The 22,500-nt window shown below is 38.4% G+C and overlaps 1 protein-coding gene across 3 annotated transcripts in view; it reads left to right on the plus strand.

Annotated features, from left to right (window-relative positions):
* LOC115224208 (syntaxin) overlaps nt 1–22,500 on the plus strand; it is a 302,859-nt gene that overhangs the window by 214,209 nt on the left and 66,150 nt on the right. For all 3 annotated transcript variants that reach the window (XM_029794984.2, XM_029794983.2, XM_029794985.2), the window contains exons 4-5: nt 7,128–7,202; nt 15,223–15,296. In XM_029794984.2, coding sequence (XP_029650844.1) covers nt 7,128–7,202; nt 15,223–15,296 — 149 coding nt within the window. The remainder of the gene's footprint in view (nt 1–7,127; nt 7,203–15,222; nt 15,297–22,500) is intronic.

The raw sequence follows: 22,500 nt of genomic DNA on the forward strand, positions 1-22,500 counted from the left end.
TGTAATACACACATACACACACACTTTTTATTCTTTTAAAGGTTTCAGTCACTGAACTGTGACCATCCATGGTCACTTACTTCCATCGAGGTTTAGTTGATTATATCAGCCTCAGATTTATTTTAGCCTGGTGGTGATGATGTGTTGATGATGATGATGTGTTGGTGGTGATGATCGTTGAGGTGATAGTGAGGGTGGTAGTTGTGGTTACAGTGATGGTAAACTGTCCTGTCGTAGACTACAAATGAGGATTCTGCAATTTCTTTTCTAACCAACCTGCACAAATGATTTGCTTATGATGATCAAATGTTTGTGCTGTACATTAGCTCAGCCCCCTTCATCAAATCGATATTGCTTATAAATGGTGCACAGGGTACCACATGTTAGATGTCAAAATGATTGAAGAGCAAAGTGAAATAAAGTGTTTTTGCTCATGAACACAATGCACCACTAAGACCAGGAATCGAAACCACAATCTTGATGTCATCATCATTGTCATCATACATCTGTTTTCCATGCTGGGATGGATTGGACAGTTTGATAGGAACTGCTAGGACTAGGAGCCACACCTGGTTCCATTGTCTGCTTTGGCATGCTTTCTTCAGCTGGATACCCTTCCTAACACCAACCACTATACAGAATTTGCTGGGTGCTTTTCACATGACACCAGCACTAGTTGACGACTTGCTTAGTTACAGGATACAAAGAATTAGAACGTACAACATAATGCTCTTTTTTTTCTTAAAGATAGGTGAAGGCATAAACACAAACAGGGACACACATTCAACACACAACTACCAGCTTTTCCATAGATTCTTCTCTATGAAATTCCATTCCCAAAATATTGATCAATCTGAGGGTTTTGTAGAAGATATGTACCAAGTGTAGGGCAGCGAACTGGCAGAAATGTTAGCACACTGGGCGAAATGCTTAGTAGTAGTTCTTCTGCCTCATTCTGAGTTCGAATTCCACCGAGGTCAACTTTGCCTTTCATCCTTTCAGGGTCGATTAAATAAGTATAAGTTACACACTCGGGTTGACGCAATCAACTTAATCTCTTTGTCTGTCCTTGTTTCTCCTCTCTATGTTTAGCCCCCTGTGGGCAATAAAGAAATAAATATGTACCAAGGGTGCTCTGAAGAAGGACTGAAGCCCATTCTTGCCAAATGGACATCTTAACTGTACAAGCATGTCTGCATTTATTGTGTGTGTGGGTGTATGTTATATCTTTTACTTGTTTCAGTCATTAGACTGTGGCCATGCTGGGGCATTGCTTTGAAGAATTGTAGCCAAATGAATCAATCCTAGCTATTTTATTTATTTATTATTTATTTTTTTTTAATCTTGTACTTATCTTATCTGCTGTCTCTTTTTCCAAACTGCTTAGTTATGGGACATAAACCCACCGACATCAGTTAAGTGGGGGAGGGGACAGACACAAAGATACACATACACCCATACATTTTTATATGACTGGCTTCTTTCAATTTCCATGTAGCAAATCCACTCAGAAGGATTTAGTTGGCTTTGGACCATAGTAGAAGACACTTGCCCAAGGTGCCACACATTGGAATTGAACCTGATGTGCATGTGCACATAGGTATGGTTGTGTAGTTAATAAGTTCAATTCTCAACCATGTGGCCTCAGCTCCACTGCATAGAGCTTTAGGCAAGTGATTTCTACAACAGCCCAGAGTAAAGCAAAGAACTGTATGTATTCATATATGCATATGTGTGCATTCATGCATATATGTGTTTGTGTTGCTTGTCTTGATGTCATGTGATGAGTACAAACAAAGCGTCACCCTTATGTAAACATTGTCCCCTGTTTTCAAACTTCCTTAACATAGTTCTCAGGGAGATTCAGCTCAACACAGAACATGACAAGGTTGGACCTTTGAATTACAGATACAACTCATTTTTTGCCATCTGATTGGACTGGTGCAATCATGTCCAGCCATGCGGAAAAAATTACTTTGCTTGGAAGCAGGTGAAGGTTTCGAGTGTTTATTGAGCGAAAACACCTAAAATTCCATGAGGCTCCGGCAGGGGGTGATGGCGATCTCTGCTGTACTCTTTTTCCACAACTTTCTCTCACTCTTTCTTCTGTTGGTCTGCTCGCTTAGCCAGCGAGGTGGCATCACTTGATGGCTAAAACAATGCAAAGCGCATTGTGACCAGTGATGTGTAGCAACATCTGATATCCTGGTCAGTCATGTGATCACGTGATATATATATATAAAACCCTACCAAAACAGACAGTGAAGCGTGGTGCAGTCTTCTGGCTTGCCAGCTCCTGTCAAACTGTCCAACCCATCCTAGCATGGAAAATGGACATTAAATGATGATGATGATGATTTATACACACATATGCATATGTAGTTCGTTAGTTATATTTTATCCTACCCTAGTACATCTGTGTTCAATGTGTTTTCTCCTCCCCTCCCCTCTCTCTCTTTCACACGCACACACTCCCACACACTTCTGCAACTATACAATACCACATGGCAACAGACATTATTGACCTGTTGACCCCTCAGTGGTGTGGATGACCCAGACCGAGGTCATTAGCAAATGTGCCAATGTTTTAACTCCATCAGGGATGAGGATGAAACAACTAATACCAACCGATACTAACGCAGAATCTCTCTGTGCTGCTCAGCTCGACATGCTAAAAATAACTGCCGAATCACCCTCAAATGTACTGTTAACATGATAGAAAGAAAGAAGAAAAAGGAAGGACATTGTTGGATTATGTAGTCCTCATACACTGTCTGAAGATGGAAATTAGAATCAGTGGTGGGAGTCAAGGCTGGAATGCTGTTGATCATGAATAAGCCTTTCTGATCAGCATTGAGTTCAGATTAAACTACTACTACTAAATGAGAGTGGTTTCTACTGAGTCACTCAACCTGGCAGAAATGGTAGCCAAATCTCCCTCATATTACCTTCCACTGACTTTGAAAAGTAAGGGCTTATTATATGATGTTAGTATTTTACTACTACTACTGCTGCTGCTATACTGCCACTACTACTACTACCACTACCACTACTACTACTACTAGCAGCTCGGTGCATCCTTCTACCAGGGTCTCTGGAAGAAATTTGACAAAAATGGAACAATACTACTATTAGGGGTCAAAGGGAGAGGGTCCTCTCAAAATTAAAGAATCATACCTGTTTTTTTACTTTCTTTTTTTCATTTTATTTTATGGACTAGGGTGGGGGCTACCAAATTATCACAGCACCCACTGGTTTCTCTAGCCTTTTGGGATCCAGACTGAATCAGCTGAACCAATGCCCCTCCCTTTGTGGAGGCATGTAGCTAAGTGGTTAGGGCTGGACTTGTGAGTATAAGATTGTGGTTTCGATTCCTGGACTGGGCAATGTGTTGTGTTTTTGAGCAAAACACTTCAGTTCACGTTTCACCAATCCATTCAGCTGGCAAAAATGAGTACTCCTGTGATGGACCATTGTCCCGTCCAGGTGGGGAATATACACGCCATGGAAACCGGGAAACTGGCCCTCATGAGTCAGTATGACTCGAGAATGTGACTTTGCCTTTACTTATCCCACTCCCTTTTCTTTTTCTTTTTTGTATTCTTTTTATTTGTTTCAGTCATTTGACTGCAGCCATGCTGGAGCACCGCCTTTAGTCAAACAAATCGACCCCAGGACTTATTCTTTATAAGCCTACTACTTATTCTGTCGGTTTCTTTTGCTGAACTGCTATGTTACGGGGACATAGACATGCCACCATCGGTTGTCAAGCAATGGTGGGGGAGAAACACACACACACACACGATGGGCTTCGTTTCAGTTTCTGTCTACCAAATCCATGACGCTTTAGTCGGCCCGAGGCTATAGTAGAAGACACTTGCCCAAGGCACCACGCAGTGGGACTGAACCCAGAACCATGTGGCTGGTAAGCAAGCCACTTGCCACGCAGCTACTCCTGTGCCTACGCGTAAAGCCTTTGTTTACAAAAAAGTTTAAAATACGCTCCACCCCACCACCATCAATAGCATAATCAGAATGTTATTTTATTCAAACAAAAGCTAATTGTGTGTGGTGGTCATTATCCATGCTTTTGTACAGGTGTAGCTGTGTGGTAAAAAGTTTGCTTCCTCTCCATGTGGTTTCATGTTCAGTCCCATTCCATGACATCTTTGGCAAGTCTCTCCTACTATAGCACCAGGACAACAAAAGCCTTGTTAGTAGATTTGGTAGATAGAAGCTGAAAGAAGTCTGCTCTGTGTGTGTGTGTGTGTGTGTGTGTGTGTGTGTCTTAATCCCGTCCAGGTTGTAGTCTGCTCTACAAAGCTTGTCCACGTGTATCGGCTAACGAATGCTATATCATACAATGAGCTCAATTGTATCACTGGACATACATCTGCAATTTTGTGAGGAAATGTAATTCACTGGTGTTTGCTGACATCATAATAATAATAATTGACATGGTGTGTTAATTTATATTTTCTATAATGCTTCAGCAATGTTTCTGTTGGCCAATCAATATTGAAACAATTGTGGTGTTATGTAATAAAGTGTGTTGCTCAACCCAGTTTCTAATGTTCATATCTTACACACACACACACACACACACATATATATACATATATATAATAAATAATATGTATGTATGTATGTATGTATATACATGCACAAATGGGTACAGGATGTCACCAATGGTGCAATAACATATATATACACATACATACATTTACATGCATGTATGTTAGTTAACAATTTATCACGTATATCTCTATCTACTTAGTGTAAATTGTTAGTCTTTTCCAAAAATGTCAACTTACTGAATTAGTTTTTAAATAAATAGCCAATTTATTTTTATTGGTGTGGATTTGAACCAAAATATCGGAGAAGCTGTTAGTCTATATCAACAGGTTTGACGATTCCTTAGTGTGTGTATATATACACTGTGCTGGTGCCATGTAAAAAGCACCCAGCACACTCTGTAAAGTGGTTGGCATTTGGAAGGGCATCCGACCATAAAAACCATGCCAAATCAGACTGGAACGTGTTTAGCTTGCCACCTTAATAATAATGATGATGGTGATGGTCCCAGGACACTGGGTATGTCTCGCCAAGTGACTGTAACAAAGATGCAGATTGAAAGTAAAATTATAATAATAATAATAATATAATAATAGTGGGAGCTATGTAGAAAGCTGGGATTTGAACATACTGGTAAATGGTATGAACATGAACCTAGTAAAGTACTAGAAAGTAAGAAATATAAGATGTGGGTCTTTAACATTCAGACTGGCTGAGTAATAGAAGCTAGAAGGCCTGATTTGGTGGTGGTGCTGGTGGTGGTAGTAGTAGTAGTAGTAGTAGATAAAGAAAATAGAAAGTGCCAGATAATTGACTTTACAGTCCCAAATGATGAAAAAATTAATATTTGAAGTATAGATAGGTACCAGGACCAAGCTATTGAATTAGAGAGACTATGGAAAGTGCGGATAAAATGTATCCCAGTAGTTATAGGTGCATTGGGAACTATCCCTAAAGATCTGAACAGATGGGTAGAGGATATAGGTATAGAACCCAGTTTAGTACAGCTGCAGAAAACAATGTTGTTAGGAATAGCTAGGATACTTAGGAGAGTTCTTGGCATTTGAGGTTACTTGCTGTAACCCAATAGGAGGGTTCTTGGCATTTGAGGTTACTTGCTGTAACCAAATAGGAGGGTTCTTGGCATTTGAGGTTACTTGCTGTAACCCAATAGGAGGGTTCTTGGCATCTAAGGCTACTTGTTGTAGCCCAATGTTAGCATTCTTTTCTTTTCCAAGTGTCTAGCCCGTTGAGTGTATATGAATAATAATAATAATAATAATAATAATAATAATGATAATAATAATAATGATCTTTTCTATATTAGGCACAAGGCCTGAATTTGGGCGAGGGGGATAGTTGATTACATTTCCCCCAATACTTGATTGGTACTTAATTTATTGACCCAGAAAGGACGAAAGGTAAAGTCAACCTCAGCGGAATTTGAACTCAAAACATAAAACCAGCGAAATACAGCTAAGCATTTCTCCCGGCATGCTAACAATTCTGCCAGCTCACCGCTTTAATGATAATAAAAATAATAATAATAATGATTTCAATCTTTGGCACAAGGCCAGCAAATTTGATAGGAGGAGGCAAGTTAGTTTAATTGACTCAAGTGTTCAACTGATTGTTTGTTTATTGACCCTGAAAGGACGAAAATATAAAGTTGACCTCAGCAGAATTTGAAACTCAAAACATAAAGACCACAAGGCATTTTGTCTGATGTGCTAATGATTCTGCCAATGTGTATGTGTTCGTGTCCTCTTGTCATAACATCTTTAAATAATGATAATAATAATAATAATAATGATAATAAAAATAATGCTTTCAAATTTTGGCACAAAGCCAGAAAGTTCAGGGGGTAGAGGTAAGACAATTACATTGACCCTAGTGCTCCACTAGGTACTTAATTTATTAATCCTAAAGGGATGAAAGGTTAAGCTGATCTCAGCAGAATTTGAACTCAGAAAAGGTGGCGAGCTGGCAGAAACGTTAACACACCGGGCGAAATGCTTCGCGGTATTTCATCTGCCGTTACGTTCTGAGTTCAAATTCCGCTGAGGTCGACTTTGTCTTTCATCCTTTCAGAGTCAATAAATTAAGTACCAATTACGCACTGGGGTCGATATAATCGACTTAATCCGTTTGTCTGTCCTTGTTTGTCCTCTCTGTGTTTAGCCCCTTGTGTGTAGTAAAGAAATAAGAATTTGAACTCAGAACAGCCCACTGCCTTAATGATGATGATGATGATGATTTCAAATTTTGGCACAAGACCAGACAGTTTGAGAGTAGGGGCAAGTCAATTGCATCAACTCCAGGGCTCCATTGGGACTTTTTTTTTTATCGACTCCTCCTCCCCCACAACGGGATGAAAGGTTAAATCGACCTTGGCGGAATTTGAACTCAGAACATGAATACGGATGAAATGCTGCTAAGCATTTTATCTGGGGTGGTAACTGTTGTGCCAGAAGAAATTCTGCCAGCCCATTGCCTCAATAATAATGATGATGATGATAATAATGTGTTGTTTTCTCTTTGCTTATTTTCAGAAATGAAAGAAGAGCTGGAAGAATTGATGACGGACATCAAGAGGACAGCTAACAAAGTTCGAGGAAAATTAAAGGGTCAGTTGAATGTATTTGATATGTTTTTAGAACTGTGTTGTTAATGGTGGTGGTGTCTGCTCAGTGGACTGGGCTTATTTCACTGGTGATGGTCATGGTGCCAAGTGATGATGTCACTGAACTGATTGCAGGTAACAATACTCCAACGCTCTTGCCACAACTGCAACACTGCAAACACTGCCATGACCATCACCACCAACTCTGCTGTAATCTTCAATACTACATCATTTCCATCACCACCACCAATACTATAACCATCTCATGTATCAACAGCACCACAGGCCACCACCAGTACAACAACAGTATGCATCATCACTACTACCATACATCTCCACCACCATCAAATGACCAAAGAGTAACAGTCTTCAAATATTGCTCTCACTACCAAAACCACCACCCACCACCATCACAACTAACACCCCCATTACTACCATCATCACCACCACTACCACAGCCTCCACCACCACCATCATTACCATCACTGCCATCATTATAACCACCACCACCACCACCACCCCACCACCATCACCATCACTGCCATCATTATAACCACTACCACCACCACCACCACGACTAGCACTACCACCACTACCACAGTCTCCACCATTATCTCCATCACCAATATCACCACCACCACCACCACCACCCCTGTCTCCCTTACCATACCCTCTCAACATCAACAGCATCAATCACTATCCCTGTTAACAAAGTACACTGTTAATACTAATTACACTAATTATATTAATTTCTTTCTAATTGTTCACTCCTTTCCCCTCGTTGTTGACACATAACCAGTCATGCCATGCCCACCTCCACTAACACACACACAAGCTTGCATATATACATGCATATAAAACAGTTACTTGTATGCCCCCACTCCCACACCTGTGTATTCAGGGATGTCTGTGTATACACAAGTACATATATATATGCCGACATACATCCCATGGGTATGTATGCACAAACAAGTATACAAATATATGGATATACACTGACATACATTCAATGGATACATATGAAGGGGTGCTGAAAAGTTCCTGGCTTTTAGGTTATCGTGAGAGGCCTGGTTGTAGGTCCAACCTTCTGAGTTCTGTTACAGGGTTTAGAAAACTGAAGGACCACTGTAATAAGTGTGTGACTCTGAGAGAGGAATATTTTGAATAAAAAATAAAATTGATCCTCTAGTATTTTTTTTTTATATCCAAAGCTAGAAATTTTTCAGCACACCCTCATTTATGTCACTGAAAAGCTTTGACATCAACCCTGACACCTGGGAAATGCAAGCACAAGACTCCCCTGCCTGGCAAAGATGCATCAGCAGTGGTGCCACTTCCTACAAGCAAAATAGGATTTCAGGGGCACAGATAGAACACGAACTATGCATGTCCAGAGCCAACTCCTTGGCTTCAGTCCCATCAGATCACCAGTGCCTAACATGTGGCAGAACCCCCCAGGCACACCTTGGATTAAATGGTCACAGATGGACACACCATACCCCATCTGCTTCTCCCATGTGATGGCCTTGTTCATTGTTGATGATGGATGAACTAATATCTATGTGCACAGATATCAACATATGTATGTATCTGTATAACATTCACACCTGCACATCGATGCATGCATGTGCACATAACCAGACTTTCACACATTCCATCCCAGTCCAGAAGCCTTTTCCAAAGATGGGCTGCAGTAAATATTCTGCTCAATACCACAGATTTGCTTGTCAGTTGCTTGACCGTAACCAGTTGAGCATGTCCCTTAGTGGCTGACGATATGTGCATTTCTGATCGTGAGCAGATGTGGTGGGGGAGCATTATAGCCATGTGTTGAGAGGAATTCTTTGGGGCTGGTTAATGCACCCCTGGGAATGAAGGTGTTTCATTCATCATCCCTAAAGTAGCCTAATTTAGGGACCTTTTGAACAGGATGAGCTACTTGACATGAAGAAAATTCTAACTGGGCCCCACCTGCAAGGGCATGTGCTGTTTATCTTGAAATGAGGTCACCATATCATGCACACATGGTTGCGATGCATGTGCCTGGTGTACCCTTATTCAATGAGTAGTCATGATGGGTATCCTTTTCCAACATGTACAGGTTTTGTCTTCGTGTAAAAGATGGGCTGCAGTAAATATTCTGCTCAATACCACAGATTTGCTTGTCAGTTGATTGACCGTAACCAGTTGAACATGTCCCTTTGTGACTGACGATATGTGCATTTCTGATCATGAGCAGATGTGGTGGGGGAGCATTATAGCCATGTGTTGGGAGGAATTCTCTGGGGCTGGTTAATGCACCCCTGGGAATGAAGGTGTTTCATTCATCATCCCTAAACAAGCCTAATTCAGGGACCTTTTGAACAGGATAAGCTACTTGACATGAAGAAAATTCTAATTGGGCCCCACCTGCAAGGGCATGTGCTGTTTATCTTGAAATGAGGTCACCATATCATGCACATATGGTTGCGATCCATGTGCCTAGTCATGATGGGTATATTGGGTTTTGTATATTTCTACCCCAGTGTCACTTCAATAACATGTGCTGCTCTCTAAATAATAATAATAATAATAATAATAATAAGAGCACTCAGAGAGCACAAACCTCCACCAAGGCAACATCAATGTCCACTCAATGATTAGCCAGAGATGATTTTTAAAATGAGAATATCTGAAATAAACTCGACTGTTCTCACAAACAAGAATACTAAAAATGCACCTGACCACTCTCAAAAATTAAGTAAAAAAACTGGAAAACTAATCCAGAATCCTTGTCTGGTACTGGATCAATCCTGAAATCTAATCAGTACGTGCCAGTCAGGAGGCCAAACATCCTTGAAAGTTTCATCCGAATCCATGCAGTGGTTCTTGAGATATCTTGTCCACAGACAAACAAACAAACACAACTGTAAACAATACCTCCACCTACACTAAGACGGAGCTAATAATGATAATAATAATAATTATTATTATTTTTTCTGTAGAGTGTGAAATTTTGGGGAGAAGGGAAAGTCGATCTTATCCACCCCAAAAGGATGAATAGCTAAGTTGACCTTGGCAGAAATTCAACTCAGAACATAAAACCAAAAGAAATACCACTGTGCATTTTGTCCAGCTTGCTAACAATTTGGCCTGCTTAGTGCCATTGCAGCAATGGTTTCAAATTCTGACAAAGGGCCGGTAGTTTTTGAGAGGAAGGGAAATTGGTTATATCAACCCCAGCATTTGACTGATACTTATTTCATTAGTCTCGAAAGGACGAAGGGCAAAGGTGACCTTGGCAGAATTTGAACTCAGAATGTAGAGTTGGGTGAAATGCTACTAAGCATTTTGTCTGCCAGTTTGCTACCTTGTCGATATGATAATGATGATGATCCTTTCCACTATAGGCACAAGGCCAGCAATTTTAGAGAAGTGGGTAAATCAATTACATTGACCCAGTGTTCAATTGGTATATGTTTTATTGATCCTGAAACGATGAAAAGCAAAACTGACCTCAGCAGAATTTGAACTCAGAATATCTCGCTAAGCATTTTTGCTCAGTGTGCTAACAATTCTGCCAGCTTGTCGCCTTAATAACGATAATAATAATAATAATAATAATTCCTTCAATGCCACCCTCACAGGATAATGGGTCGATGATGATGTAGGCTATTAATTGCCACTTTCACCCCCTTTTATTTACCACCTCCACTTTCCCCTCTATTGTTAAAATTACAACAACAACATCTGCAACAACTAGAAGAGTAACACTAACTAAAGCACTCACAACAATAGCAATGATCAGAAGAGCAACCATCACCACCACCACCACCACCATCATCATCATCATCATCATCATCACCATCATACTACCACCACCACCTCAGCAACTAGAACTGTAACACTAACTAAAGCACTCACAACAATAGCAATGATCAGAAGAGCAACCAATACTGCTGCCACCATCATCACCACCACCACCATACCATACCACCATCACCATCATCATCACCACCATACTATCACCGCCACCACCATACTATCACCGCCGCCGCCACCACCACCACCACCACCACTTCAACAACATACATGGGAATAACAAAGAACACCCTGCCTGATAATTGGGTGTCATTAATTAATTAAAACTAACCAATTACCATAAATAATTAGTGTAAAGTATGAAAGACCAACAGCCACTTTGCTGTTGCCATGGTTACCGACAAGCACCACTCCAACACTACACTGTCACTGCAACACTACTTCAAATATCATTGCTGCGCTAACACCTGCACCACTACAGCCACAACCACAACAACACCACCACTACCACCATTTTGGCAGCTACACAACTACCAACATTGCAACACCACTCCATCATTTACGTTACTGGTGTGGCTATGTGGTAAGAAGCTTGCTTTCCAACCATTTGGTACCAGGTTCAGTCCTACTGTGTAGCACTTTGGACAAGTGTGCTTCTACCATAGCCTCAGGCCAACCAAAGCCTTGTGAGTGGATTTGGTAAACAGAAACTGAAAGAAGCTTTATCATATATATATATATATATATATATATATATATATATTATATATATATATATATATATATATATATATATAGGCGTTTTGTTTGTTGTTGGTATTACTGCTTAACCTCACCCCACCAGGTCTGTATTGATCAGTAAACTTATGATCAAAGGCATGCCAACCATGACCATCCTGCCTTAATTCCCTTGCCGCCACCACCGTATACACATGCACACACACATACATACAAACTATGGTATAGTGAGCCTTTGGTTGTAAATAAATAGTTGAATGGCTATGGATGGTTTGGCAGCTGGCTGTTGTTATTGTTTAGCTCTGATCAATCAAGTGGACCCATGAACAAAGGCATTCCAGCCATGACCATCTCATTCCCTTAGCATGACTGCGTGGTTGAGAAGTTCACTTCACAATCATATGGCTTTAGGATCAGTCCCACTGCATGGACAAGTAGCTTTAACAATAGCCCTTGTGAGTGGATTTAGTTGATGAAAACTGTGAGGAAGCCCATTAAGTGTATATATGTGCAAATGTGTGCATTTATACATGTATGTATATAAATACATGTATACACATACTCTTTTACTTGTTTCAGTCATTTGACTGCGGCCATGCTGGAGCACCGCCTTTAGTCGAGCAATTTGATCCTGGGACTTATTCTTTGTAAGCCCAGTACTTATTCTATCGGTCTCTTTTGCCGAACCGCTAAGTGACGGGGACGTAAACACACCAGCATCGGTTGTCAAGCAATACTAGGGGGACAAACACAGACACACAAACACACACACATATATATATACATATATACGACAGGCTTCTTTCAGTTTCCGTCTACCAAATCCACTCACAAGGCATTGGTCGGCCCGGGGCTATAGCAGAAGACACTTGCCCAAGATGCCACGCAGTGGGACTGAACCCGGAACCATGTGGTTGGTTAGCAAGCTACTTACCACACAGCCACTCCTGCGCCTATATAAATATAACAAATATTGTGTGTAAATATGTATATATAATCACAGTTTTAGCCTTCCTGGTGGGGAATTGAACCCCGGTCTCCCACAGGTGGGGATACTTATTATTATACTACCAAAGGCACATGGTTCAGTGGTTAAAGGTAGTGAGTTCAATTCTCAGATTGGGCTGTGTGTTGTGTTCTCAAGCTTGACACTTTATTTCACATTGCTCCAGTTCACTCAGCTGTAGAAATGTGTTGTGATGTCACTGGTGCCAAGCTGTATCGGCCCCTTTGCCTTTCCTTTGGACAACATCTGTGGTGTGAAGAGGGAAGGCTGGTATGCATGGATAACTGCTGGTCTTCCATAAACAACTTTGCCCAGACTTGTGCCTCAGAAGGGAACTTTGTAGATGCAATCCATGATCAAAGAGGGTCTTTACCCTTTATAATCACAGTGCTAGTGTATTGAGAGAGAAGTTAAGCATAAGAAGAATTAGATGCAGTTTGCAAGAGAGAAGACTGCACTGGTTTGCTCATGTGATGTGGATGGATGCTGACAGCTCTATAATGAAGTGTCAATCTCTCAAAGTGGATGGAACTTGTGGGAGTGGGAAACCCAGGAAGACATGGGACCGAGTCCTGAATGACACCCTCAGGTTGCTGAACCTTTCAGATGAGATGACAAAGAACTGAGATATTTGGCACCTTGCTGTACAGCAGAAATATTAAGGGCACTCCCTGTTGGTGAAGAGATTGGCCTGAAAAAGTCCTGTGGCAGTGCCATATAAAAAGCACTCTTGTTGGTACCATATAAAAACGTTTGTGCCATTGCTACGTTAAAATCACCCAGCACACCCAGTAAAGTGGTTGGCATTAGTAAGGGCATCCAGCCATAGAAACCAATCCAGATCAGACTGGAACCTGGTGCAGCTCTCCTGCTTGCTAGCTCTGATCAAACCACCCAACCTATGCTAGCATGGAAAACGGACATTAAAGGAGGAGGTGGAAGAGGAGATACAAAGATACATATTTGGTAAGAAACTCTCAAGAGAGCTGTGTTTCGGCCCTTAATTTCTTACACTGTAAAGGTGCCGAGCTGCATCCAGTTCAGCAAAAGAGAGACACATAGAATAAGTACCAGACTTAAGAGAATATTGGATCAATTTGATGTGCAAAACCTTTTAAGTTAGTGCTCCAATATGACTGCAGTCCAATCACCGAACAAGACAGATTTTATATATATATATATATTGCTGCTGAGACGCCCTTCAGTCATGACTGAGCGTGGGATTGCACCTAGAAAGTTACCCTCCCAGGCACAAGTCCGGGCAAGATTGTTTATGAAAGACCAGCAGTCGCCCATGCATACCGGCCTCCCCTCTGCACACCACTGATGTTATCCAAAGGAAAGGCAAAGGGGCCGATACAGCTTGGCACCTGTGACGTCGCAGCTCATTTCTACAGCTGAGTGAACTGGAGCAATGTGAAATAAAGTGTCTTGCTCAAGAACACAACATGCAGCTCGGTCCAGGATTCAAACTCACAATCATATATATATATATATATATATATATATATATATATATATATATATATATATATATATATATCGTCAGTGGATCATATATCCTGTGGATCTATCCTGTGAAGGATAGAGCTGCAATGTAATCACATGCAGTTAAATAAACGTCCAGTCATAGAGTGACCAATGGTTTTACATCCATAAAGCATTTAGCATAATAGACAACTCATCAGTCTCTAATGGTAGAGGGCATATGACCTCTCTTTTATATGCCCTCTGCCTTTAGAGTCTGACTAGTTGTCTATAAAGCTAAGGGCTTTATGGATGCGGAACCATTGGTCACTCTATCACTGGACACTTGGGTGCCCTTCTACTGATGCATTTTAGCCACCTGGATATCAAAGACTTGTGTGTTTAGACCACTTGGAGATTTCAACTAGTTATAATGCTTCTCCATTGATTCAGCTTTCAAGCTTCTACATAAAGAAGAAATAAACCTTTCTAATATATGCACAAGGCCTGAAATTTTGTGGGGAGGGGTATAGTTGATTACATCGAACCCAGTGTTTCACTGGTACTTGATTTATCGACCCCGGGAGGATGAAAGACAAAGTCGACCTTCAGACATTTAATTTATTTTAAGGGTTTACGCAAGGGTATAAAGGTTGAGAAACACTGCTGTAGTGTAAGAGGCCAGATCTGGCTGGCTTGAGCAGAAAACAGGTAGATCATTTGGCTGGGTATGGCCGGTTTAAATGCTAAAGGATTAAAAGCTGGTTTTATAGATATTTCTTTCAAAATTCCTATTTCTTTTTCACACCTTCACTTGTGTAGGTTCACAACTGAACTCTCTGAGAGAACATGTCTCAAGTGTCCAGAAACCCTGCTTAAGAACCACTGTTTTATACAGTACTCAAATCAGAGAAGTTTAAAAGAGGGGACAGAAAACGGGAATATAATATCTAAACTCTTTAATTCGCTTCTTTTATTTATTTAATTTGTTTTTGTTTTATTTTTATTGTAGCTATTGAACAAAACATTGAACAAGAAGAACATTCTAATAAGTCATCAGCCGATCTCAGGATACGAAAAACACAGGTGAGGATATATCTGGCTTCTAGAATTGTTGATGACTTTGTTTCAGGTGTGTGTGTGTGTGTGTGTTGAGAGATAGATGTGGCAGAGAGAAAGAAAGAGGAAGAGAAAATGTGCTCTGTTAAGATGCACGTGTGTGTGTGTGTGTAGAAAGAGAGAGAGGGAGAGAAAGAAGACGCTGTGTGACAGATCTGCGGGGTCATTCTGAAAAGCTCTATCTGCGACGATTTCATCTCAATCGAAGGAGAGGGGCTTTCTCTGTCCGGGTTGCGGATCCATGGAACAAGCTGCCAGACGAGATGGTGAAGATGCCGACGACCGCTTTGTTCAAAGTCTCACTTGACCTCAAGTGGCCTGAACTCTTTACATGAACACCACCCTGTACATAACTCCATGTCCCCCTACATAGCCTTGCTTTTTGCTTTTTGAGCCAAAAAATTAACTAACTAACTAACCTAGATCGAGTGGAAACTCCAGCTGGGGGGAACACATATGTCACAGAAACCGGGCCCATGAGCCTGGCTAGGCTTGAAAAGGGCGATGTTATTTTAAGTCCAAGATGGAGCTGACAACCAGTGATGTGTGTGTATCTGTGTGTGTGCTTGTGTATCTATGTGTGTGCTTGTGTATCTATGTGTGTGTATCTGTGTGTGTGTTTGTGTATCTATGTGTGTGTGTGATATAAAATCTGTTTTCCCTCTAGCCATTGCATTAATCTAATGTTATTTTTCTTTTCTATTTTCTTTCTCTTTCACCAGGTATCAAGGAAGTTTTTCTGGTTCCTTCTCAGTCTGTCTTAACTCCATAGATTCCTAAAATGCACAGAGGATGCCAGTGGGATTCTTTGATGAGTAGAATCATTAAGTTTATATCAATTAAGAAATTAGTTTAGATTTTTTTTTTTCTTAAAAACTGCAAAACAGTTAACACCTGTCGAATTACGCTTATTATATATCACCACCTATTTTTATACCTAACTTTTGCACTGTTTATTTTTCTGTTTTACATGTGTGTGTGTCTGTGTGTCTTTCTCTAGTTGTATTTGTACATTTATATATTCCTAATTTTCTTCCTTGTGTGTGTGTGTGTGTGTGTATATATATATATATATATATATCTATATATATATATATATATATATACATATCTGTATGTATATATCCACTCTTTATTTCTTTTATTTCCGTCATTCTTGGGTGTTATTCTCTTCATTGACCAAGTTTCTGGAATATTGTACAAAGACAACTCATTGAATAGCCTAGAAGACAGTGGGATGGGTAGTGAATGGGCTGCCTGTTGCCAGATGAAAGTATGTCTTTAACAATACATGACCTCCCCTTACACACACACAATCCTTCTTCTCTCCATCTCCCTAGTTTCCACTATATATTAATATTTATTGGCAAGCGTTTATATTAACCATATTGTTGACTATGGAAAGATTTCCATGTTCTGTACAAATAGACAGGTAAACTGCATGATACAATCATTACCCATTGCAATATTTTGGAGGATTGAAATCCCTTAGAACCAGGGTCTAGAAATATATTTCATCTTGATGTACAACACCTTGTGAAAATACCTCTTTGCCATAACCTCGAATTGATCTAAGTATTGTGAGGGAAATTTGATGGACAGAAACTCAAAGCTGTTCAGAAGAACTGGATTATAATCCACAGGGTTTAGTCATGTCATGCACTGGGTCAGTCGGTCATTGAGCAATGTGCCTAACAATCATTTTAACCCTTTTGTTAACATATTTCTTTTGAAATACTTTGCTTTTGTTTCAATTAATTTTGAAATAATGAAGAATTTAGGAAAATAACTTCGTCATTATTACACCACTGTTTGGTTCATAAAATAGCATGAAATTAATTTTGATGGAAAATTTTAATTGGGATCACTTAAACCCATTTGTGACAATACTTCTTTTGAAATACACTGCTTTTGTTGCAATTAATTTTAAAGTTAATGAAGAAGTTAGCAAAATAGCTTTGTCATTATTAAGCAGGTGTTTGAAACATAAATTGACAGGAAGTTTTGATGGAAGATTAGAATTCAGATCACTTTAACACTTGTGTTACCATATTTCTCTCGAAATATGCTGCTATTGTTTCAATTAATTTTGAAAATAATGACAAGTATAAGAAAATAAGTTTGTCATTATTAAACTAGCAATTGGAACATAACATGAAATTTTGATGGAAGATTATTATCCAGATCACTTTAACCGTTTTGTTACCATATTTCTCTTGAAATACACTGCTTTTGATAATAATGAAGAATTTAGGAAAATAACCTTATCATGATTAAGCTGGTGTTTAACCCTTTCGTTACCAACCCAGCTGAAACTGCCTCTGGCTCTCTAGTACAAATATCTTTTTTCATAAGTTCTGAATTAAAATCTTCTACCAAACCTTAGTCATAATTTATGTTCCTAACACCAGCTTAATGATAACCAAGTTATTTTACTAAATTATTTCTTATATTTAAAATTAATTGAAAGAAACGCAGAGCATCTCAACAGAAATATAGTAACAAAAGGGTTAAAACATGAATTAGCTTAAAATTTTGATGAATGACTGTAATTTAGATCACTTCAAAGCTAAGAGGTTTTATTATCCTAGAACCAGTATAGTCTTGCAGTGGTTAGTATCAAAAGAGTAAGAATAGATGTCTGTGGAATATCCAACCATTTATGCTGTAATATATAATATCTAAGTAGCTCCAGTGATTGGTTGGCTGGAATACTTATTCAGTGTTTGCTTCCCACAGAAATTCGTGGTCTTGTGCCAGTGTTAGAAATGAATTAGTATTTCAACTGTTTGGTTCTGACTAATAGGGTCGTGGTTTGAATTTCATGCTGTTGCAGCCTGTTCAGCTGTGATGATGACTAGCTGGATGTAGTCAGAGCCTGGTTTCCGTCCATCTCTTACATCTTGGCAGGTCTTTGTGTGAAGCGGAGGGGGCCCAAGATGGTGTCTGTCTGCTCGTGATCACACAGACACCTAAAAGAAGTATGAAAGGTATGGTACAGAAGCCATAATCCCTTGTGATTGGTTCCTGGTGGTACCATAATGAATCTATATAGATTAGGGATTGATCCGAAGTCCACTGCTAACGGGAAAACTTGTAATTGTCGTGTCTCCCGACGATGTCCATTAGATGGATTTTGTTTATGTGGCAATAATCAATAAAACAACTCAGTAAATGAAATAAAATATAAAATAAAACTTAATTATTAGCTTTTCTCACTTAGAAGGTTTTATTTCCTAATTAGGCAATTTTAAATATCTGAGAAACTATCTCTGCCATTTACCATACGAAAGTTCTCTCCCTTGGAAACTTATTAAATCTACAATTAAGAAACATCTCCAGATATGTTTTAGCATAATTTTTAATTATTTAAAATATACGTTTCCAATGTGATTCTTTTCCCCTCATCTTCAAGTATAATTTTACAATGTGTGTGTGGATATGGATATATATATATATATATATATATATATATATATAGATAGATGCAGGTGTGGCTATGTGGGAAGAAGCATGCTTCTCAACCACATGGTTTCAGGTTCAGTCCCACTATGTGGCACCTTGGGTAAGTGTCTTCTACTATAGCCTTGGGCCCACCAAACCTAGTGATTGGTAAGCAAGCTACTTACCACACAGCCACTCCTCCGCCTGTATATATATATATATATATATATATATATATATATGTGTGTGTGTGTATATAGGCTTCCATATTCATTCCCAGGGTTGGTTTGGAGTTATTGTAGAAAACTCTTGTCCAAGGTGCCATGCTGTGGGACTGAACCCCAAACCATGTGCTTACAAATTGAGTTACTTAACCATATGGCTATAGCTGCTGTTGCTGCTATTAGCTGATAATATTTTTCTCATGGGCCCTCAGGTCATATACTTTCATCCGAAATGGATTTTCAACCCAGCTTCAGACATAAAAGACACCAGAGCTCCACTGATGCTACTGGAGTGGTTTGAGCTGTTTGCGTATAAGCTTTCTTATGTTGGTCTCCCAATATCTGACCTTTCAGGGATGACCAGTCCAGCTTTGGAATATTCTAATTGCAATTACAAACTGGGCAAGCGAGATTATCTCTGCCTCTTCCACCATACACAGCTTTAGCAGTTTGCAAGCATTACATCCCACTCCCATCACATAAACAAATACACACTCGCTTGCGCACACCTATATGTACACACATCCACATATCGTTATTAGTTCTATTACTTGCTATTTTAGAGAAGAGAATATTCTATACTTAGTTTGCCCACTTCCTTCAACAATGTTCCTGTTGTTTCTTTTGGCCGAATTGGTTGCAAGGGAAATAACCCTAACTTTCTATCTTGATCTGGTGAAGGAACGAGGCTTTACTTATTAGTTTTTTCTTTTTTTTTTGGTTAATTTGTTGATGTCTTCATGTGATCCTGTTATATTTTATCTTTAGTACATAGCATACGTAATGTCATTATTTCCCTTTAGAGTATGTGTGTGTATGTATATATATATATATATATATATATATACATACACACACGTTATATAATTAGGGTTCAGTAAAAAAATTTACTTTACCACACACCGAACTTTTGTGGTTAAGTAAATTTTTTTTACTGAACCCTAATTATATAACGTAATGTTTTAAATATACCATAAATGGTCTTTTTACATACTGAACACTACTTGGTAAAATTATTAATTAATAATTAATTAATATTACCCTTTTATTATTGTATATATATATATATATATATATAATATATATATATATAGCATGGAAAGCAGACGTTAAACGATGATGATGATGATGATATATATATATATATATATATATTGTTCCTTCTCAAGCCATCCCTGCCTCACAAGGTTCGGTTTCCCGGTTTCCTTGGCGTATAGGTTTCCTCAAAAGAAAGAATCAAATAAAATGTCCCTATGATCCAGAAACTTGTCTGTCACTGAGAAAGCCTCCCTTATGTCAGTCTGTTTGTCAGTTTCTCTAATTCTCTCTTTCTTTCTCAATGTTTAGATTTTATACTGTAAAGAAAATCACTAGCATCCTTTCTGCATACTTATACTATTATTATTGTTATTAATACTACTACTTATGACTTTGTGCCATTGTGAAAAATTACTACTGTTACTGTTATACTAATTATTATTAGTATTATTATTATTATTATTGCTAATGTTGTTATAATCATTAATTATATATGTACTGTTAATATTTTATCATCATTATTTTTCTTCTCCAAAACATGATTATTTTTTGTTATATTGTATGTTATATAATAACACATTATATAATGTAATATTATATAATGCTATTATATATTATATAACAATGACATGTTATTGACATTTTCTAATGATAATTTTCCGATAGCTGTGTACCCACAGGTGTTTAGTGTGAACATTTCTAATAACTGTGTACCCACGGGTGGTTAGTACATTCATTTCCTATAGCTGTACCTATAGCTGTGTTAGTTTAGAATTGGCAGTCGTCACTCAATTTTTAAAAAATTTCCTTCCATAAATCAAATAATTAAATCGATGGAATCTTAGATGAATCTTAATGTTTGGAACACCTGGAGATTTGTGTCAGAATAAGATTAGAATTTTTTGTCCCCCAAGATTATTAACCTTATCTTTTGAGATGAAAGTTTTTATTTGTTTTGTAATATTTGTATCTAACAATCAGCCAGTTGGCAATTAGCTATTTCATCTTGCTGGTGCCAATTGTCATATTACAAAAAATATTGAAGATATTAATTCAAAAGACACTTCATCTCTAAAGTTGAGGTTAATAATCTTCTCAAAAATTATAATCTTTATTAACAACTCATTTTGAACCTTTAACCTTTTTCATTCCAACCTGGAACTGACCCTGGTTCTTTGATGATTAAAAGACAAAAGCCTTCTCTGTTTTGAAGTGTTCATATTTATATCATACAACTCTGTCATAATTATTTATGGAAAAACATTTTCAGTGTGTTCCAAACAACAATTTAATACTGACAAAAGTGACCTATTTTAATAAAGCATTCCAAATTCTCAAATATTTTCCAAATTAATTGAAGTCCATACACGATATATTTTATGAAGAATAATGTTAACAAATAGGTTAAGACATTTAATTATTTTGTTATATTTCTGTTACTTTATAATCTACACCACCACCACCACCACCACTGTCATTGCCGAATTTTCCATCTTGCTTGAACTAATATTTTATGGAGGTCCAGTGTTGCTCAGCAGCTATATAAATGCTTTAACCATCACAGACTCTTTGAGTGGCAGTAAGATTATCCAAACCCATCCTTATTGAGTTCACCAAAGTGGCATACATTGTTATTTCAGCTGATAAAACAATGTTCTACTGTTTGGCAAATTAGACATTATGAGCACCAATTTGATACAGAAACAAAAACACCAGGCCTCACTGAAAGCAATAGGTAAAATTATTTAAATCCCTTTAGTTTGTCTGTTCCAGTTTTACTGTCTCAAAATTATGTTTTTGAGGCTTATCATTAACATTAAAGTCTTTGCAGTCAAATTTATAATGCAAGCAGCTACATCATAGAAGAAGAGCCAGTTTAACCAGTCAATAACATACAAAGCTTTTAAATTTATTTTAACCCTCACTGTGCTGATGAAATAACGATATAATATGCTAATCATATGCAAATCAGTTCTCACAATCTCTTTCCATTGGTCAGGTCAGTAAAATTAATATGTGAGTGTTACGTCATATGAAATATGGAGAATTCTTGAAAGTACCATGCTTTCAGAAATGAGTTAACTTGGTTCTTGTGTCTCAAGTGTGCTTGCATGGAACCAAATATACTCTGTTCTGGTGCAGTAAGGATGAAATTTAACCTTATTTCATGAAGTGTCAAAATTTTCATTATACAACCATGACATGGTTACGGACACCTTTACTTAATGGAATAAATTTAATGTGAAGTTAACTGCTTCATGAGTTAAGAAATGGCCAAACCAGCTTCTTTTATGATGTAACTGCTTCAGTTTCAACACAGTCTCAGGTTAAGTCACTTGCTTGACAAATTCTACTCCAATATTTATAATAAGAATATACACATTTAATATTTCCTGGTGGAATCCATATTATCTTTAATTCTGACTCACCTCAGCTGTTAAGAATGGAAATAATAACCTGCCTGT

The sequence above is a fragment of the Octopus sinensis genome, linkage group LG25 (genome assembly GCF_006345805.1).
Source record: "Octopus sinensis linkage group LG25, ASM634580v1, whole genome shotgun sequence".
Lineage (NCBI taxonomy): Eukaryota > Metazoa > Mollusca > Cephalopoda > Octopoda > Octopodidae > Octopus > Octopus sinensis.